The 21,066-nt window shown below is 41.7% G+C and overlaps 2 protein-coding genes across 3 annotated transcripts in view; both read left to right on the top strand.

The window, feature by feature from the left end:
- Positions 1 to 19,820, top strand: part of CCL2 (C-C motif chemokine ligand 2) — a 33,293-nt gene extending 13,473 nt beyond the window's left edge. Inside the window, exons 1-3 of one of the 2 annotated variants that reach the window (XM_002827248.3) lie at positions 17,301 to 17,376; positions 18,585 to 18,696; positions 19,074 to 19,179. In XM_002827248.3, coding sequence (XP_002827294.1) covers positions 17,301 to 17,376; positions 18,585 to 18,696; positions 19,074 to 19,179 — 294 coding nt within the window. Of the gene's footprint in view, positions 1 to 17,300; positions 17,377 to 18,584; positions 18,697 to 19,073 lie in introns of those variants that run through there. The other variant, XM_054535171.2, reaches the window with a different exon arrangement.
- CCL7 (C-C motif chemokine ligand 7) lies at positions 1,716 to 3,761 on the top strand. Its single transcript, XM_002827249.4, has 3 exons — positions 1,716 to 1,878; positions 2,665 to 2,782; positions 3,215 to 3,761. The coding sequence occupies exons 1-3, from the start codon at positions 1,773 to 1,775 to the stop codon at positions 3,318 to 3,320; spliced, it is 330 nt and encodes a 109-aa protein (XP_002827295.1). The 5' UTR covers positions 1,716 to 1,772; the 3' UTR covers positions 3,321 to 3,761.
- Positions 19,821 to 21,066: the final 1,246 nt, after the last annotated feature.

A 21,066-nucleotide genomic window follows, 5' to 3' on the forward strand; every position in this document is an offset into this window, starting at 1 on the left:
AGAAAGGTAACTTCTGGGCAGGACCCCTGTGTTCTACTCCAACTTCATCGATCATTCAGCAAGTTATCCATGATAGTTGTCTTCCAAAATAAAAGAAAAAAGAAAAAGAAAGACAAGTCAAAGGAAAGGATTCTGCTTTTAGAAGCACCAAGTGGATGGAACGTACACCCTGGGTTAGAAAATATGCTGTTCTAATGTGTTACATTAGAGTGAGCTGGGAAGACTCCATAAATAAGGAGACAGAAAGTAGGTCAACTCTTCACCAATTTCTGGAGCTGAGAGTAAAAACAATTTGAAAAAGAGCTAATTGAGAAAATGAGTAGCCTGAGCAAAGTCATAGGAGTAAGATAAAATGACATAAAGCTAAAACTGGAATCAAAGCCTTGCATTGCTCCCAAATTAATATTCAAAGTTGTATAATGCTCAATTCCCCCATTGAATAATTTTCCTTTTTTGCATTCCATGTCCATGATGCATGGCCCAGTTATAGGCATGAGGACCCCACCCATGGTCTCTCATCAAACCCCTTTTCACTGATATCAAAGGGGATTAGTTGGTGATTTTGTAGTGTGTATGTGAGATGAGGGACTAGCTTAGTGGTTTCCAAAATTTATTCTTTGTATTTCTGAGATATGTGTGTGGGAAGAATGACAAGAAATCTCTTGTCTCTGATTCAAACTGAAGGTCTCTGATTTTGTCCATAAATTTGCCCTCCCTATATTCTTTTACTTGGAAAAATATTTTCACAGCTCATCAGATGTTTTAGAAACACAGTATTTTAAGATTTTGATATGCTGTGCAGTTCCGATAGCCTATAAAACAAATAGTGGTTTTAAAACATATCCTCAAATTCTTTTACACTCTTCCCATTAAGAGGTATGACTATGTTCCCAAACCTTGCACCTGGGATCCTTAAGCCATCATGCAAAATATCTAGCCATGTGGAGGGACCACTGGAAAGATCACACACACAGACACACACACACACACACACACACACACACACACACACACACAAAGAGAGAGAGACCTGAGAAATTCCATCTGGTCCAACTGCTGGCTGTTGAAGTCCTCCCAGACCAGACCCCAGACATTGAATGAAGGCCTTGTGATATATTCAAGAGCAAAAAAACACAGAAGATTGTTATTGTTTTAAGTCACTGTTTTCAGATAGATTGTTATGCAGCAATAGATTACTAAAATAGACACTACAATTTTAGGTACTATTATTCTAAGAATATTGAATTCTATTTTTCTGCTAATGTTCCATTATTTTACTTTTCTCTGGGTTTTAGAAAGCCACCAGGATTTAAAACAGTGAAGAATCTTTGAGTCCTTTGTAGAGTTGAGCCAAAGTTTGAGTGTCTCTTTGTGGACTCGTGTCCTAGGGATACCGCTCCAAAGGGAAAAGGGAAATATCCCTTACATATCTTTGACTTTGGTATCCCTAATTCCTTCCTTTTTCTATAGAATGTGTCTCATTTCAGAGAAACTGGTCTCTTAATAATAGCCATAGATTACATACTATAGTCTTCCTCTATATAGCCCCTACCTCACCTACCACTCCTGGTCTTAGCTGAAAAACAGGCTAGCCTCGACTCATACTCTCATTTCCTATCCTCCCACTAAAGTGCACTGGCTCAGCAGATTTATTACCCCATAGATTTATTACTCCATCCTATGATTCATCCTCTCTGCTTCCTATAAAAGGCAGAGACAGAGCTGCCAGAGGAGCAGAGGGGCTGAGACCAACCCAGAAACCTCCAATTCTCATGTGGAAGCCCATGCCCTCACCCTCCAACATGAAAGCCTCTGCAGCACTTCTGTGTCTGCTGCTCACAGCAGCTGCCTTCAGCCCCCAGGGGCTTGCTCAGCCAGGTAAGGTCCCTCTCTCCTTCTCCTTGAAGCACATTGACCCCTCTCTGGGTTATCCTGGACCAATCAAGAAGACCTGATACCCACAGTCTTACTTTAACAGCTACTTTTCCAAGATGAGGTAACTCAGAAAAAGGACAAGGGGTGAGCCCAACCACACAGCTGCTGCTGGGTACAGCCTGAACTAGAATTCCAGCTGTGAAACCCAAATCCAGCTCCTTCCAGGATTCCAGCTCTGGGAACACCCTCAGTGCAGTTACCACTCCAGCTGCTTCCAGCAGAGTTTGGGATCAGGGTGATCAAAGACAGGGGGCTTCTGGGGATGGGTGTGCAGGCTGTTTCCAGATACCGGGAGACCCAGAATCTGGTCTGTGTTTCATTCAGCCCAGCTTCCAGAGACAGCAGCTCTGCAGAGGTGGTACGTATCAGGGAAACTCATGACCAAGCATAGAATGCTCAGAGCCTAAAAGGGGATCCATAGTTGGGGTACCCTTGCTCTAAGGAATTGGATTATTATACTAGCCCCTCCTAGCAATGCCCAGAGTAGTCATCAATTCCTCTTCCGCCTTTCAACTGGCGATGGTGCATCCCTATTTCATAGTCCATAAATGTGAAAGGGAGTTTATGAAATGCCTCAAAGGGCAGAGACATTGGATTTGGGATGGGCAGCTTTTCCCTCCACTCTTCCTTTCTTTCTAATATTTCTTCTTCTTACCATTCCCTATTTTACAAACAGAAAGACCCAGGACACACCCTCAATGGCCTTTTCTTCTTGTTGTTTCATTGCAGATGGGATTAATACTTCAACTACCTGCTGCTACAGATTTATCAATAAGAAAATCCCTAAGCAGAGGCTGGAGAGCTACAGAAGGATCACCAGTAGCCACTGTCCCCGGGAAGCTGTAATGTGTGTGGATGATGACCACTCACCCCTCACACCTCAGTCCTAGGTTCTTCCCTGGGCAGGGAATAGGACTAGTATCAGAATGAGTTGGAGTCAAATACTGTGATGCATACAGCATCTCTAACCTTATCCAAGACATTTGCCAGTGAGAAACAATTCAAGGAAAGAAAGTGGCTTCTCACTCTCAGCTCCCTTTCCAGCTATCATTTCACATCTCAGTTCCTTCATCCTGAAACCAAGAGAGATTCATTTGGGCTACCAAAAAGAGCTGCTTCTCTGAGTCCCCTTCCTTTGTTTTATCTTCTTCCTCCTTCATCCCTGAGGCATCCCCATCAGCTAGGCTGATGGGCTAGACAGTTTTCCCATAGACTTGGTTACACTCCCAGGCTGAACCCTCAAGGTGTTCCATCTGACTGTCTCCTTTCTCCTCCACAGCTTCAAGACCAAACTGGACAAGGATATCTGTGCTGACCCCACACAGAAGTGGGTCCGGGACTTTATGAAGCACCTGGACAAGAAAACCCAAACTCCAAAGCTTTGAACATTCATGACTGAACTGAAAACAAGCCATGACTTGAGAAACAAATAATTTATATACCCTGTCCTTTCTCAGAGTGGTTCTGAGATTATTTTATTCTAATTCTAAGGAATATGAGCTTTATGTAATAATGTGAATCATGGTTTTTCTTAAGTAGTTTTTAAAAGTTATTAATATTTTAATTTAATCCTCCATGGACTTTGGTGGGTTTTGAATGCAAAGCCTTGGATGCATATGTCATCTCAGTCCTGTAAAAACTGTGGGATGCTCCTCCCTTCTCTACCTCATGGTGGTATTGTATAAGTCCTTGCAAGAATCAATGCAAAGATTTGCTTTAATTGTTAAGATATGATGGCCCTATGGAAGCATATTGTTATTATATAATTACATATTTGCATATGTATGATTCCCAAATTTTCACATAAAATATATTTTTGTATAACAGCTGACATTCATGGTTTTTTAAAAGGATAAAGTAATAAAGCTGGTGGGGGTAACAGGGTGACAAGGTGAAGGGCGTGGTTGCAGAGGTTGGGCTCACATTGTGGAGAAATGAGCACGTAATGGACTCTGGGCTTTCCCCCAGGCCAGGCTCACCTGCATGTTGGGAAGAGGCAGCCGCAGGCTGGGGCCAGATGAACCCACCCCCCAGCTCCAGATCTGACATCTGCTTCAGCCACTTGTTCAAATACCTTTCTTCCTTCCCAAACTCATTCTTTTTCTCACCATCCCACGCTGTACCCAAAAGCCTGTCCCCTCTTCTATTATATCAGCCTTGTGACTGGCTGGTTTTCCCCCTTCTAATCAATCCTCTAGTCTAGTATAATACAAATGTCACTTTCATTAAAAAATCAAGTAGGAGACCAACAGATGATTTGGCAAGTGCCTGCCATCATTGATTTCTGCCACCATTGGTGTTCAGACCAAGTCCAACATCCCTTTCTATCCCTACTTCAGCCCACCAGTTCTCACCCCCAAGCATCAAAGTCAACCTTAAACAATGAGATTCAGAAAATATGAATAAGTATTCAGTTCATTCAGGACAAAGCTTGAGGGTGGCCACTTGGAAAAGCATCAACTCCAAACAACTGGAAAAGTTTCAATTACATAAGTAAAGACAGAAGTTCCAGCCGGATTACAACATTTTTCATGCTAGACAAGGTGCATACGCCACAGTGATTTGATTGGTTATAGGTTGCTACATTCTAAGGAAGATTATTTGCTACTCCTTGAGGAGAGGTAATGATCTGAAGGGTCTTACCTCTGCCATGGCTCAGTCTTCTTAATTGTTTACAGGAAAAAGCAAAAAGGCAGAAGTTGTAGGTGTATGCTGCACAACTCAGATTGCATAGCCACATTCCTCTCAAGGCTCAGAATAATTAAAGTCCTAATAGCTTTACGTTTAAATTATTTGAAGTTTGACTTATTTAATTTCACACCAATAAGGAGGGTAATCTTAAATTCTAGGAGAGAACAACCAGCAGGCAGACCAGGAGTAGGGGTGAATGAATAGATATTGTGAGACACAGTGAGCCCTCTGGTACATGCAAATATTAAGCAGAGTGTCTGATGGTAGGACAGGAAAGGAGAGAAGGGCTACATGTGCTCAAGGCCAAACAGAATCTGCTGAAACTTCATTTTTGAAAAATTATAAAATCATGTGTTTTCATGCAGGCCTTGTACTCTTGGGCACAGAGAATTAGAAAGAACAGGAACAGAGAGGCTGGTATATAACTGGGCATTGAGTTCAATGGGATTCAAAGAGTAGGCTAGTTACACCAGTAATGCACCTAGTAAATTTAGGCAAGTTACTTTACCTGACCAAGCCTCCATAGATTGAGATGTAGAGTAGGTCAATGAGTCATATTCGCATCAGCATCACTTAGATGCTAATAAAAAACACAGATTTCCAGAAACCATCAGCAAAGACTCTGATATGGACTGTTGGGTGGGGAAAGTGTCCCTTACACATTTTTAACTATTTCTCAGTCATGTCTTGGGACCAGTGAGTTTCCCTGATGCTCTCTCTTTCAGATCAATGTAGTCTCCAGGCTTGACCTGTGACCTCTGGCTTAGGCATAAGGAGTGTTTTTTGCTGGAACTTTCCCACCTCCTAGACTTTGCTGCTGGACATGTGCCAGTCCTAAGTAGCAGAGACTGCAAATGTCCCCCAGATATCTGTGGGCTCTTCTATATTCTCCAGCCTAAATTGCATTTACCCACGGGCTGTGTGATTGAATTCTAACCAGTTGGGTGAGGGCTAAAATGATATAAGCCACTTTCAGACTTTGTCCCTATAAACAGCTCTTTCTTCCTCTGTTGTGGTAATGTTATGGGTAATGTGTTCCATATAGCTCAATTTCAAGATGGAAGCAGTCCATATCTGCAAGTCACTGGTCACCTGGCGTACCTTGAACTGTGACATGAGAAAGAAATAAACATTTGCTGTGTTAAGCCACTAAGCCTAGTTTGGAGCCTAGTTTAACCCTGATTAATAGAGGAATTAGTAGCACAATCATGTGAAACCATTAAGAACTTGAAACATGTAGCATTAACTAGATATTTAGTAGCAGGCAGTGAGGAAGCTGACGTCACAGTCTGAAGAAAATAAGAAACTCATGTTACAAACTGTCAAACCTGTCAGGTGCTATCTGCTGAAATAGTAGCTCCAAGAGGAAAGTTTGATAAGGATACATTAGTAGCATGTTGGTTGTTTTTGTCTTCCTTTTTGAAGGGATTCCAAGAAAGAGATGAGCTCAGAAAAAAAAAAATCAATTGGTCATAAGGTAGAAATGAAAGATAATAAAATCCACAAATTCAGGACCTTAAGTTGTTGGGAAAGCCATCTGTTTCTAGGTCCCAAATATTAAGAGAAGGTATTTAAGGATGAAAAAAAAATCAGCAATAGAAGTCTATGGGGAAAAAAAACCTCTTAGTTGGATGAAATAACATAGGGCAAAAATCAGATTGAAGTTGTAGACTAACATTCAAGCCTGCAGCCTTCCTCATTAAGAGGAGAAGGAGAAGGAGAGGCAGAGGGAGAGGGAGAAGGAGAGAGAGAGAAGGAGAGAGAGAGAGAGAGGGAGAGAGGAAAAATAATTGGAAAATTATACCAAGAAAGAAACCTGGGCTGTGGCTGCTGGCATATGGAATTGACTGAGAGTGAGGATATCAGAAGCCCACTGTTATTACCAGAGCTGTACTATATTGTCAGTGAAACCATGAGTGATCCTGAAAAGTTCAAAAAGAAGACAAACTCCAGGCCTTGCTGTACAGCTTGCAGTCCTCAAAGACAGCAGAGCCCCCAAGAAGAGCGTGTCTCTCTTCAATACTCACTTCAGAGGTGACCAAAGGGGAATAATGGAAAAGGAGGGAACTCACAAAGGAAACCAGAAACCAGGATCAACAAGACAACAGAGCTCCCCCAGAGAGAGAGAACCAGCCTAATCAAGGATGGGGGACTTTTTTTTTTCTTTTTATTATACTTTAAGTTCTCAGGTACGTGTGCACAACATGCAGCTTTGTTACATAAGTATATATGTGCCATGTTGGTTTGCTGCACCCATCAGCTTGTCATTTACTGTAGGTATTTCTCCTAATGCTATCCCTCCTCCAGCCCCCCACCCCTCAACAGGCCCTGGTGTGTGATGTTCTGGATGGCAGACTTTTATAACATCTGTGTGAAGGATTTTGGGCTTGGCACAGTGCATTGGCCATTGATGAATGCCATCTTTCTTTCCATAAATGAGAGTGTTGATTACAAGTACCCTGTCCTTTTCAAACTTGAAACTTTAGGTAAGTGGCAAATTATTTGTCTTTTTAGCTCACAGGGTCACTGGACAAAGTAGATCCATAATCTCAGCTGATGGAGATAACTAACCATCATCAAGAGATCCTGTCCATTTAGGTTGGTGCAATGACTAAATGGCACCTTGGGTTGTCTCTCTTGTGGGTGGATTATTTGTGTACTCTGCATGTGAGAAGAAGTAAGCAAAAGGCAGATTCCAATGGAAACTATTAGTCTTCACCAAATATTCATGTGATCCTCTTCATGTCTCAGCTCCTCTGCAGTTACCCTGGAGTTGCATGATGAGTGAAGGCCGATGTGAAGTAGGCAGAAGTGATGTAAGCAGCTTTTATGTCTGGTTCTTTAAAACATCCTACACAATCTATCAACCCTCTCTCCACTCACATCTGGGAACTTGGAGGCCATATGTTCCATACGAAAGCTGTAATTGGCAAACAGCCAGAATCTATGAGTCATTCCTTACAAGAGAGCACTTTTGGAGAGCTGCCTAACCAACATCAGGCTACAATACAAACAAAAAGTAAATATTGCAGTAAGCCACTGAGGTTGTTGTTGTTATAGAAGCCTAGGCTAGCATTACCCTGACCAGTTAGCCCAGGAAAGTAGCTATGACGTTCTGTGCCTCAGTTTTCCACCTCTCTACAAAAGAGTAAAGTTGATTGCCCTAAGAGGATTATAACAAAAAGAACATTTTAGGCCAGGTACTGTCTCACTCCTGTAATCCCAGCACTTTAAGAAATCAAAGTGGAGGATTACTTGAAGCAAGGAGTTGAAGACCAGTCTAGGCAACAAAGCGAGACCTCCATCTCTACAAAAAATAATATTAGACAGATGTGGTAGCACACCTATAGTCCTAGTGACTCTGGAGGCTGAGGCAAGAGGATCTCTTGAGGCCCAGGAGTTCGAGGCTACAGTGAGCTATGATGGTGCCACTGCACTCCAGCCTGGATGACAGAGGGAGATACCATCTCTAATAAAATAAAATATTTCTAAATTTTTTTAAAAAGAATATTTTAAATAAAAAGGCTTTGGGAAACCTCAAGGCAATCTGGGAAGCAGGCTTCACTTTTGTAAATAATTTCACAGAAGAGGAAGACATTTAACTGCTCTAAGTCTCCTTTTTCTCATCTTTAAAATGGGCTTAATTAGAATAGGTTTGTTCGGAGGATTAAATAAGTCATCTCATGTGAAATGAAGTAAGATAGAGCCTTGCATAGATTGCATAGGTTAGCATTGCCATTGATAACTTACTATCTGCCGGACACATTGTTAGCATGTTTACACTAACATCGAGTTTGGTGTAATTCTCTTCCAAAAGTGATAAGAAACTGCAGAAATGAGCTCAGTGATGCTTGAGAAGGAGGAGTAATGAACCCTACGTTTGTCCTGTTTTGCACAAAGGGAGATTGAGACTAAGAGTTAAGACACATTTCAGAAGACAGGGAGTCAACAAAGAGGGGCTCTAGAATCAACTCAGCCTAAAGAACATAGTTCTCTTAAGGATTTTTTCACTGGTCTCCAAGCCTCTGGTGTCTATTCTTTTATTTTTATTTTTTAAAGAAAGGGTTGGAATAAAATCAACGTCAATGTCTCTTTCCAGTTTGTGTATAACTTTGCAATATTAGAGGAGATCTGGAACACAGCTGCAGAACAAAGACAAGAGTCCTGATTCCTAGGATCCTTGTCTGCTGATCACTGATCACTCACCTCTCCCTGAAAAACTCCCTTTTTTCCTTTTTTCTTTCTTTTTTCTTTTCTTTTCTTTTTTCTTTTTTAGAAGTCAGCCGGGAAGTTCATCCTGGGCAGAACCCACAGTAGCACAGCAAAGCCGCTGTAGCCTGACTGCCTCTGTTTGATTCATCTGGGCAGGGTATCTCTGAAAGAAAGGCAGCAGCCTCAGTTACAGGCTTATAGATAAAATTCCCATCTTGCTGGGACAGAGCATCTGGGGGAAGGGTTGGCTGTGGGCGCAGCTTCAGCAGACTTAAACGTTCCTGCCTGCCAGCTCTGAAGAGAGCAGAGGGTCTCCCAGCACAGCACTTGAGCTCTGCTAAGGGACAGACTGCCTTCTCAAGTGGGTCACTGACTCCAGTGCCTCCTGACTGGGAGATACCTCCCAGCAGGGGTCAACAGATGCCTCACACAGGAGAGCTCCAACTGGCATCTGGCAGGTGCCCGTCTGGAATGAAGCTTCCAGAGAAAGGAGCAGGCAGCAATCTTTGCTGTTCTGCAGCATCCGCTGGTAATACCCAGGCAAACAAGTCTGGAGTGGACCTCCAGCAAACTCCAGCAGACCTACAGAAGAGGGGCCTGACTGTTAGAAGGAAAACTAACAAACAGAGAGCAATAACATCAACATCAACAAAATGGATGCCCACATAAAAACCCCATCCAAAGGTCATCAGCATCAAAGATCAAAGGTAGACAAATCCACAAAGATGAGGAAAAAAAGAGCAAAAATGCTGAAAATTCCAGAAACCGAATGCCTCTTCTACTCCAAAGGATCACAACCCCTCGCCAGCAAGGAAACAAAACTGGACAGAGAATGAGTTTGACAAATTGACAGAAGTAGGCTTCAGAAGGTGGGTAATAACAAACTCCTTCGAGCTAAAGGAGCATGTTCTAGCCCAATGCAAGTAAGCTAAGAACCTCGATAAAAGGTTACAGGAACTGCTAACTAGAATAACCAGTTTAGAGAAGAACATAAATGACTTGATGGAGCTGAAAAGAAAAGCACGAGAACTTTGTGAAGCATACACAACTATCAATAGCCGAATTGATCAAGAAGAAGAAAGGATATGAGAGATTGAAGATCAGCTTAATGAAATAAAGTGTGAAGACAAGATTAGAGGAAAAAAAGAGTGAAAAGGAATGAACAAGGCCTCCAAAAAATATGGGACTATGTGAAAAGACCAAACCTATGAGTGATTGGTGTACCTGAAAGTAACGGGGAGAATGCAACCAAGGTGGAAAACACACTTCAGGATATTATCCAGGAGAATTTTCCCAACTAGCAAGACAGGCCAACATTCCAATTCAGGAAATAACAGAGAACACCACTAAGATACTCCTCGAGAAGAGCAACCCCAAGACACACAATCATCAGATTCACCAAGGTTGAAATGAAGAAAAAAAATGCTAAGGGCAGCCAGAGAAAGGTCAGGTTACCCACAAAGGGAAACCCATCAGACTAACAGCGGATCCCTCTGCAGAAATACTACAAGCCAGAAGAGAGTGGGGGCCAATATTGAACATTCTTAAAGAAAAGAATTTTCAACCCAGAATTTCATATCCAGCCAAACTAAGCTCCATAAGAGAAGGAGAAATAAAATCCTTTACAGACAAGCAAACGCCGAGAGATTTTTTCACCACCAGGCCTGCCTTACAAGATCTCCTGAAGGAAGCACTGAATATGGAAAGGAAAAACTGTTACAAGCCACTGCAAAAACATACCAAAATGTAAAGACTAATGACACTATGAAGAAACAACATCATGATGACAGGATCAAACTCACACATAACAATATTAGCCTTAAATGTAAATGGGCTAAATGCCCCAATTAAGAGACACAGACTGGCAAATTGGATAAGAGTCGAGACCCATTGGTGTGCTATATTCAGGAGACCCATCTCACATGAAAAGACACACATAGGCTCAAAATAAAGAGATGGAGGAATATTTACCAAGCAACTGGAAAGCAAAAAAAAAAAAAAAAAAAAAAAAAAAGCAGGGCTTACAATCCTAGTCTCTGATAAAACAGGCTTTAAGCCAACAAAGATAAAAAAAGACAAAGAAGGGTGTTACATGATGGTAAAAGGATCAATGCAACCAAAAGAGCTAACTGTCCTAAATATATACGCACACAATGCAGGAGCACCCAGATTCATAAAGCAAGTTCTTAGAGACCTACAAAGAGACTTAGACTCCCACACAATAATAGTGGGAGACTTTAACACCCCACTGTCAATATTAGACAGATCAAAGAGACAGAATATTAACAAGGATATTCAGGACTTGAACTCAGCTCTGGACCAAGTGGACCTAATAGACATCTACAGAACTCTCCACCCCAGATCAACAGAATATGCATTCTTCTCAGCACCTCATAGCACTTATTCTAAAATTGGACACATAATTGGAAGTAAAACACTCCTTAGCAAATGCAAAAGAACGGAAATCATAACAAACAGTCTCTCAGACCACAGTGCAATGAAATTAGAACTCAGGATTAAGAAACTCACTCAAAACCACACAACTACATGGAAACTGAACAACCTCCTCCTGAATGACTCCTGGGTAAATCACAAAATTAAGGCAGATATAAATAAGTTATCTGAAACCAATGAGAACAAAGACACAATGTACCTGAATTCCTGAGCACAGCTAAAGCTTCAGAGGCAAATTTATAGCACTAAATACCCACATGAGAAAGAAGGAAAGATCTAAAATCAGCAATCTAACATCACAGTTAAAAGAGCTGGAGAAGCAAGAGCAAACAAATTCACAAGCTAGCAGAAGACAAGAAATAACTAAGATCAGAGCAGAACTGAAGGAGATAGAGACATGAAAAACCCTTCAACAAATCAATGAATCCAGGAGCTGGTTTTTTTGAAGAAATTAACAAAATACATAGACTGCTAGCCAGACTAATAAAGAAGAAAAGAGAAAAGAATCAAATAGAGACAATAAAAAATGATAAAGGGGAGATCACCACTGATCCCACAGAAATACAAACTACCATCAGAGAATACCATAAACACCTCTACACAAATCAACTAGAAAATCTAGAAGAAAAGGAAAAACTCCTGGACACATACACCCTCCCAAGACTAAACCAGGAAGAAGTCAAATCCCTGAATAGGCCAACAACAAGTTCTGAAATGGAGGCAGTAATTAAAAGCCTACCAACCAAAAAAAGGCCAGGACCAGACGAATTCACAGCTGAAATCTACCAGAGATAAAAAGAGGAGATGGTACCATTCCTTCTGAAACTATTCCAAACAATAGAAAAAGAGGGACTCCTCCCTAACTCATTTTATGAGGCCAGCATCATCCTGATACCAAAACCTGGGAAAGACACAAGAAAAAAAGAAAATTTCAGGCTAATATCCCTGATGAACATTGATGCAAAAATCCTCAATAAAATACTGGCAAACGGAATCCAGCAGCACAACAAAAAGCTTATCCACCACAATCGAGTCAGCTTCATCCCTGGGATGCAAGTCTCTTTCAACATATGCAAATCAATAAACATAACCCATCACATAAACAGAACGAGTGACAAAAAACCACATGATTATCTCAATAGATGTAGAAAAGGCCTTCAATAAAATTCAACACCACTTCATGTTAAAAACACTCAATAAACTAGGTATTGATGGAACATATCTCAAAATTGTAAGAGCTATTTATAACAAACTCACAGCCAATATCATACTGAATGGGCAAAAGCTGGAAGCATTCCCTTTAAAAACCAGCACAAGACAAGGATGCTCCCTCTCACCATTCCTATTCAACATTGTATTGGAAGTTCTGGCCAGGGCAATCAAGCAAGAGAGAGAAATAAAGTGTATTCAAATAGGAAGAGAGGAAGTCAAATTGTCTCTGTTTGCAGATGACATGATTATATATTTAGAAAACCCTATAGTCTCAGCCCAAAAACTCCTTAAGCTCATAAACAACTTCAGCAAAGTCTCAGGATACATCAATGTGCAAAAGTCACAAGCATTCCTATACACCAATAATAGACAAACAGAGAGCCAAATCATGAGTGAACTCCCATTCACAATCGCTACAACGAGAATAAAATACCTAGGAACACACTTGCAAGGGATGTGAAGGACCTCTACAAGGAGAACTACAAACCACTGCTCAACAAAATGAGAGAACACAAACAAATGGAAAAACATTCCATGCTCATGGATAGGGAGAATCAATATTGTAAAAATGGCCATACTGCCCAAAGTAATTTATAGATTCAGTGCTATTCCCATCAAGCTACCATTGACTTTCTTTGCAGAATTAGAAAAAACTACTTTAAATTTCATATGAAACCAAAAAAACCCCATATAGCCAAGACATTCCTAAGCAAAAAGATCAAAGCTGGAGGCATCATGCTACCTGACTTCAAACTATGCAAAGAGCCTACAATAACAAAAACAGCAAGGTACTGGTACCAAAACAGACATATAGACCAATGGAACAGAACAGAGCCTCAGAAATAACACCACAAATCTACAACCATGTGATCTTTGACAAATCTGACAAGAACAAGCAATGCGGAAAGGGCTCCCTATTTAATAAATAGTGTTGGGAAAACTGGCTAGCCATATACAGAAAACTGAAACTGGACCCCTTCCTTACATCTTATACAAAAATTAACTCAAGATGGATTAAAGACTTAAAGGCAAGACATAAAACCATAAAAACCCTAGAAGAAAACCTAGGCAATACCATTCAGGAGATAAGCATGGGCAAAGTGTTCATGACTAAAACACCAAAAACAATTGCAACAAAAGCCAAAATTGACAAGCGGGATCTAATAAAACTAAAGAGCTTCTTCACAGCAAAAGAAACTATCGTCAGAGTGAACAGGAAACCTACAGAATGGGACAAAATTTTTGCAATCTATCCACCCAACAAAGGGCTAATATCCAGAATCTACAAGGAACTTAAAAACATTTACAAGAAAAAAACAATCCCATCAAAAAGTGAGTGAAGGATATGAACAGACACTTCTCAAAAGAAGACATTTATGTGATCAACAAACATATGAAAAAAAGCTCATCATCACTGGTCATTAGAGAAATGCAAATCATAACCACAATGAGATACCATCACATGCCAGTTGGAATGTCAATCATTAAAAAGTCAGGAAACAACAGATGCTGGAAAGGATGTGGAGAAATAGGAACACTTTTACACTGTTGGAGGGAGGAGTATAAATTAGTTCAACCATTGTGGAAGACAGTGTGGTGATTCCTCAAGGATCTAGAACCAGAAATACCATTTGACCCAGCAATTCCATTACCGGGTATATAAGGATTATGAATCATTCTACTGTAAAGAAACATGCACACGTTATGTTTACTACAGCACTATTTGCAATAGCAAAGACTTCAACCAACCCAAATGCCCATCAATAATAGACTGGATAAAGAAAATGTGGCATATATACACCATGGAATACTATGCAGCCATAAAAAAGAATGAGTTCATGTCCTCTGCAGGGACGTGGATGAAGCTGGAAGCCATCACTCTCAGCAAACTAACACAGGAACAGAAAACCAAACACTGCACGCTCTCATTCATAAGTGGGAGTTAAACAATGAGTACACATGGACACAGGGAGAGGAACATCACACACTGGGGCCTGTCGGTGGGTGGCGGGCAAGGGGAGGGAGAGCATTAGGACAAATACCTGATGTAGATGACGAGTTGATGGATGCAGCAAACCACCATGGCACGTGTATACCTATGTAACAAACCTGCACGTTCTGCACATGTATCTCAGAACTTAAAGTATAATAATAAAAATAAAAGATACCTTTTCCAATTAAAAAAAAAAGAAAAAAAAACTCTTTAGAAGTCAAGACTTTGTTTTCACAAGGGGGGATCCATTTCCTGCCCATCACTCAGGATCATTCCTGATCAAGGCCCCTCATTCATCAGGCACCAAATCACAAGCAAGAAATGGGTCTACTCTAGGTCACTGCTGAAAAGAAAGCCTCCAAGAAAGAGAGAGAAAAAGCCCTTGAAGCTGCCCCTGCTTGCTAGGGACGGCCGGTGAGCTGGATGAAACAGCTGCAGAGCTTGGATATCTAAAGATTGATTTTATTTATTTCCACTGAGCCACTGAGGTTTTTCAGGTTCAGAGTAAATCCAAAGCCCATTAACTCCAAAGCCATTTTCCGAGGAAAACACAAAAATGAATAATCACTTGCTGATAATTCCTTTAAATTCCCAACAGAGTTATGAAATTATTCTTACTACAGAAACAATTAAACCACGTCAGACAAACACCTCTGAGGTCAAGAATATTCCAAATTTATTCTGCCGATAATTTTTTAAAACCTCATATCTGCCACATGTGCAACTCAGGCATTCTTGGAAACCATCCCTGCGGTAGCATATCTTTACATGAAAGCAGTGGGAAAACTTGGAAGAATATTTGGAGAAATATCCAGACTCTGAGGTCTTTCCAGCATTCCCAGTCTGCCCTTTTTTTTTTTTTTTTTTTTTTTTTGAGACACAGTCTCACTCTGTTGCCCAGGTTGGAGTGCAGTGGCATGATCTCTGCCCACTGCAACCTTCATCTCCTGTGTTCAAGCAATTCTCATGCCTCAGCTTCCTGAGTAGCTGAGACCACAAGCACCTTCCACCATGCCTGGCTAATTTTTTGTATTTTTAGTAGTGACAGGTTTTCACCATGTTGGCCAGGCTGGTCTTGAACTCCTGACCTCAAGTGATCTGCTTGCCTCAGTCTCCCAAAGTGCTGGGATTACAAGTGTGAGCCACTGTACCCGGCCCTATTTCCTAATAATAAAAAACAGTAACTTCTACTCACTGAGTACCTACAGTGATCTAATCATTATTCTAAGCAGTTTAGATACATGAACTCATTTAATTCACACTACAATTCCCTAAAGTACACATGATTAGTATCCTACTCTTACCCTAGCAGAGAGTGGTTAAGTAAGTTGTCCATGGTATCACAGCTAGTCAGTCACAGAGCCATCATCCAAATGCAGACATCCTGAATTCAGACTCTACATTAGACGAACCCACCTGGAACACAGCAGGAAAGAACAGGGAAGACTCCATATTTTTGGCCTCTATTTGGTAATTATAGTTAACTTTTTAGGTAATCATAGACCAATTATCCTAGATGGGCACTTAGAGACTTTGCAGTACAGCAAGAGCCCTCTCTAATCCTGTGCCCATGACAGACATCACCAGTCAACCACAACACAGTATTTAACTAACGCAAGTCAACTCCTCAGAATCTTTAACATTCTTGTTTGTGCTACTGTACCAATCAATCAATTTGATATAAGAGTGTGCAGGAAAAAAACAGGAAACAGGTTTGCAGTACCTCCATACCAGTATTCAATGCTGTAATCCACTGCAGTGAGTCCATTAAAGACTTTTCCTCCCTTATACCATCTCCAACTAGGGTGCCTAGTGTTATGAACAAAGGGATATGTATGGGTTCTTGTGTCCCCTCTCTCTTTGATATTTTTAGCCATCAGATACCTTGCCTGCAATGTGTGCTCAGAGAGTGAGGGGGGAACTAGATGATTGATTTTCCAAATGTGTTCCCTAAATCTGTTCCCTGGGGAATAAGGGCATGGGAGGCTGCCTATTCTATTTCAAACAAATCCCCTTCACTACAGTGTATTTGATGAGTTGGGGTTTGTTTTAATTCCATTTGGAAAAGGGCTTTAGCAGCTAAGCAAATGGTTTAAAAGTGCTTCAGAAGTCAAGATTAATAGAAACTATCCAGTTCTGATGTCCTATCCTGCTAAAATTGCAGGGCACTAAGATTCTATGATCATTACATTGAAACACAGCGGCAAAGCTGTGGTGTGTTGTCCTTCCTGGTTCAGAGATGCAACTGTGTGCAGGGCTGCTGAGCTCTCTCTGCATCTGGGTGGGAGCCTAATGGAAGTTTTGGGGCTCCTTTCTGGTCTCCAAAATCCTCAAGACCACCATGTGAACACAGGAATCAAGGAAAGTTCTTAGATCAACTCATCCCCCAGGCTCTTGGTTTCCTTGTGCCTTTCCCCCACTACAGGTGTTTCATTTCAACTCATCCCCCAGGCCCTTGGTTTTCTTGCTCCCTTCCCCACTACAGATGTTTAACTTCATTTCATAATCACATACTCCCCTCCTTTCCCACAGCAAGATCCAGATGGATTAAAAAATGTACCAAGTCCCTCCCACTAGCTTGCCTCTCTTCTGTTCTGCTTGACTTCCTAGGATCTGGAATTTGGTCAGCAATTCAGGAATCCCTTCATCGTGACCCCCCCGCATAGGCAAAGGCTTCCCTGGAAGCTCGCATACTGTCTGCTCCCTATAAAAGGCAGGCTGATGGGCCAGAGGAGCAGAGAGGCTGAGACCAACCCAGAAACCACCACCTCTCACGCCAAAGCTCACACGTTTGGCCTCCAACATGAAGGTCGCCGCAACACTTCTGTGGCTGCTGCTCATAGCAGCTGCCTTCAGCCCCCAGGGGCTCACTGGGCCAGGTAAGCCCCCCAGCTCCTTACAGGAAAGGTAACCACCTCCAGAACTACTAGGTCAGCAAGAATCTTTAGACTCACTGCAAATTCTCCATTTGAAAAATAGGGAAACAGGTTTTGTGGGTGGACAAGAAATGCCTCAACCTCACATCCAGTCACTGGAAGAGCCAGAACCAGAAGCCCAGGCTTCTGAGGCTTTTCCCCACATTCAAGAGGGATGCTGGGTGCATCCATACCCAGCTATCCTTACAGTGTTTGGGAATGGGGAATGGCTCTTTCTTACTGTGGGCGTGGTGGGTATTTTTGGCAATGGGGGAGAAGGAAAATCTGTTGATTAGAAGCTCAGTATGTTAATTTGACTACAGGACAGCTTTCAGAGACATTGGCTAAGAGAAGAATGAGGTCCCAGGGGGATCTCTTGAGGTGACTTACTTTGACACTGTTGGGGAAAGTTATCTAGGAGATTTGTTCCAAAACTCTTTTTCCCATACTCTGGTGACAAATTTACTGAGTGTATCGGTCCCACTGAGCCAGTGCATGGCATGGTAACAAACAGTTCTAAATTATCAATGACTTAACAGAATTAACTAAATTAACAAAAGTTACTTTCTCACTTGTGCTAAATATCTATAATGTATGGGCTCAGGCTTCTGCATTTTATACTCAGGATTCTAGACTGATGGAGAAGTTGCCCGTGAGGGGAACATTGATGGATACTGTGATAAAGCAAAAGAAAGCTCTCAAGAGTCTTGCATAGGCAATGCACTGTGGCTCAAAAATGACACCCATCACTTTGTCTCCTCCTTTATTGATCAAAACTAATTAATGCTTCCAACCAAACAAAAGTGGTCAAGAAATGCAAGTCTACCTTGTGTCTCAAAACAGAGGATGGAGAATATTTGGTGAAAATTACCATGAATATCACATGGCCACGTAGGTCTTTATAATGACAGAGCTAGCATTTGTCACATTGACCAAGCTTTTTCCATACCCTCAACAGTAATGATGAGTCCTCAATGCACAGGGGAGGATGCTGAAGACACAGGACAGCATCCTCCAGACATATAAGACTTCAGAGCAGAGGGATTCTCCCTCTACCTCTCGCAATTTCTTGCTTTCTCCTAACTTCCTTTACAAAGTCATGCTTGGAAATGTCTATGTATCATCATGTGGCTCATTTTTTTCTCTGTTCATTTTTTTTCCCCAAAATTCAGCTTCTGTCATAACCACCTGCTGCTTTAACCTGGCCAACAGGAAGATACCCCTTCAGCGACTGGAGAGCTACAGGAGAATCACCAGTGGCAAATGTCCCCAGAAAGCTGTGATGTAAGTAAATAAAGCTCACCCTCCCCTAGACAAAAAATTAATGTCTAGGGCACAGAGTCAAGAACTGTGACACAGTTGCTGGGTGTCATAGACTCTGATAGTTTGACCTCTATGGTCCAGTTCATTAATTTTCACAAGTAAGTGTTCACTCCCAGCTCCCTGCCTGGGAGCTTGCTGTAGTCATATCAATTTCTTCAAGTCAAGAGCAAAGATGGCTTTACTGGGCCTTTAAGAGCAGCAACTAACCCAGGAGTCTCATCCTTCCTCCTCTCCATAGCAACCCTTTGTCCAGTGGCAGATGGTCCTTAAATATTTACGGTCAAATGGGCAGAATTTTCAAAAACAATCCTTCCAATTGCATCCTGTATCTCCCACAGCTTCAAGACCAAACTGGCCAAGGATATCTGTGCCGACCCCAAGAAGAAGTGGGTGCAGGATTCCTTGAAGTATCTGGACCAAAAATCTCCAACTCCAAAGCCATAAATAATCACCGTTTATAAAACCAGACCAGAGCCTGAGTGTTGCCTAATTTGTTTTCCCTTCTTACAATGCATTCTGAGGTAACCTCATTATCAGTCCAAAGGGAATGGATTTTATTTAATATATATATATTTTTTTTAAAAAAAAACCTATTGCATTTAATTTATTGAGGCTTTAAAACTTATCCTCCATGAATATCAGTTATTTTTAAACTGTAAAGCTTTGTGCAGATTCTTTACCCCCTGGGAGCCCCAATTCGATCCCTTGTCACGTGTGGACAATGTTCCCCCTCTCCTCTTTTCCTCCCTGGAATCTTGTAAAGGTCCTGGCAAAGATGATCAGTATAAAAATGTAATTGTTCTTGTGAACCCAAAGTGTGACTCAGTAAATGGAAGTAAATGTTGTTTTAGGAATACATAAAGTATGTGCATATTTTATTATAGTCACTAGTTGTAATTTTTTTGCAGGAAATCCACACTGAGCTGAGGGGGACAAAGATGGCTGTGGCCAAGAGGGGCTTGGTTTGGGGGTGGGAACTGTGTCCCTGGGAAATGACTTTTTGGTTTAGCTGGTCTTCATTGAAATGCAGGGTGAAACTGACAAACCCATTCCAGCCCTCTATTCCCATTTTCAACAGTATTTCCCAGACCCCTAATTCAGCCACGAAAATATCAGGAGCTTTGCCACCATTCCTTTCCTACCCACCTCATGCTTGCCTCTCCTGAGACCTATTTTAACAGTCCTGTGGTATCTCCCTCTACCCGACCCTGCTCCTTGGTCTTCCAACCCAGACTAGGCAGACATGACAGACACTGGGAAATCAGAGGAAGGCTAGGTGACTCTTGACCAGAGGTTTAGGTGCAGGTTTTACAGGTATGGTGGAGCTTAAAGTAGGTCTTGTGCATGCACAAAGTGGAGAGGCTCTGCTGGAGGTATTTCAGTCTAGGTAGAGGAGAAGAGGTGTTGCTTGAGCAAAATCCAAGAAGTAGGAATGATCATGCTGCATTTACCCAGTTGGGTTGGAGCCCATCAAAAGTTGTCAGTGTTGGAGTATGTGTGAAATGGTGGGGAAATTTGGAAAGAAGTTTGAGGCCAGGCTGTCTAGGTGGGGAGTTTGTGCTCCATGTAAGGTGAGCATACGATTCTTCCCAGCCCAGTTAGGATGCTTTTGAGAGCAGAAAAGTGGTATTATTCATAATTATTCTGGAACAACAGATATAAATTAACACTGTCCTAAGAAAACTGGAGCATATTGTCACTCTAGGAATAGAATGCATTGCAAGTTTTGATTCAGTGGAGAGAAGTGCCATGACCACACTATGAGGGGCTTCAGGAAGGGCAGCCAGGTGGCCATGGGCTGAATTGGGAGAAGGGAGAAGCACTTAGCTCACTATTGCAGTGTATGGAGGGTGTGGAACCAGGGCATTTGTAGTTGGGAGGGGAGAAGATAATTGCAAGAATGGCTGAGGCAGGGTGGAATGCCAAATGTTGTGGATGAAGAAGTAGAACCAGTGACATGGAAACTTTCTAAATGCCAAAACTGCAATTAAAGGTTAGCTTCTTAGACCCAGAAAATTAACTTCTCTCTGTCACTGTTTACTCACACCTTAACTTTACTAGCTTGAGAGCTTCCAATCAAATGGACAGGACCTCATCTTCCTGTATAAGCAACTTAAATCAGGATTCCCTTTCAGCATACAAAATCAGCTTGCGTTTCCATTGGTCACATTACCTATGTACCTGAACGCAGAGACCAACTATGTCCCCAAGGGTAGAAAATTGTCACAGGTGCCCTGCTGGTGTAACTCTGCATGGTCTAAGGCCATTGATCTGGAGGGCCAATGGCCTACTGTGTCATGCATGCCCAGCAGGGCCACTGCATGCAAAGCT

The sequence above is a fragment of the Pongo abelii genome, chromosome 19 (genome assembly GCF_028885655.2).
Source record: "Pongo abelii isolate AG06213 chromosome 19, NHGRI_mPonAbe1-v2.0_pri, whole genome shotgun sequence".
NCBI lineage: Eukaryota > Metazoa > Chordata > Mammalia > Primates > Hominidae > Pongo > Pongo abelii.

Coding starts and splice junctions, on each gene's coding strand:
- CCL7 (XM_002827249.4), top strand. CDS start 1,773: ATGTGGAAGCCCATGCCCTCACCCTCCAACATGAAAGCCTCTGCAGCA. Junction 1,879..2,664: donor CCAGGGGCTTGCTCAGCCAG/GTAAGGTCCCTC, acceptor GTTTCATTGCAG/ATGGGATTAATACTTCAACT. Junction 2,783..3,214: donor TGTCCCCGGGAAGCTGTAAT/GTGTGTGGATGA, acceptor TCTCCTCCACAG/CTTCAAGACCAAACTGGACA.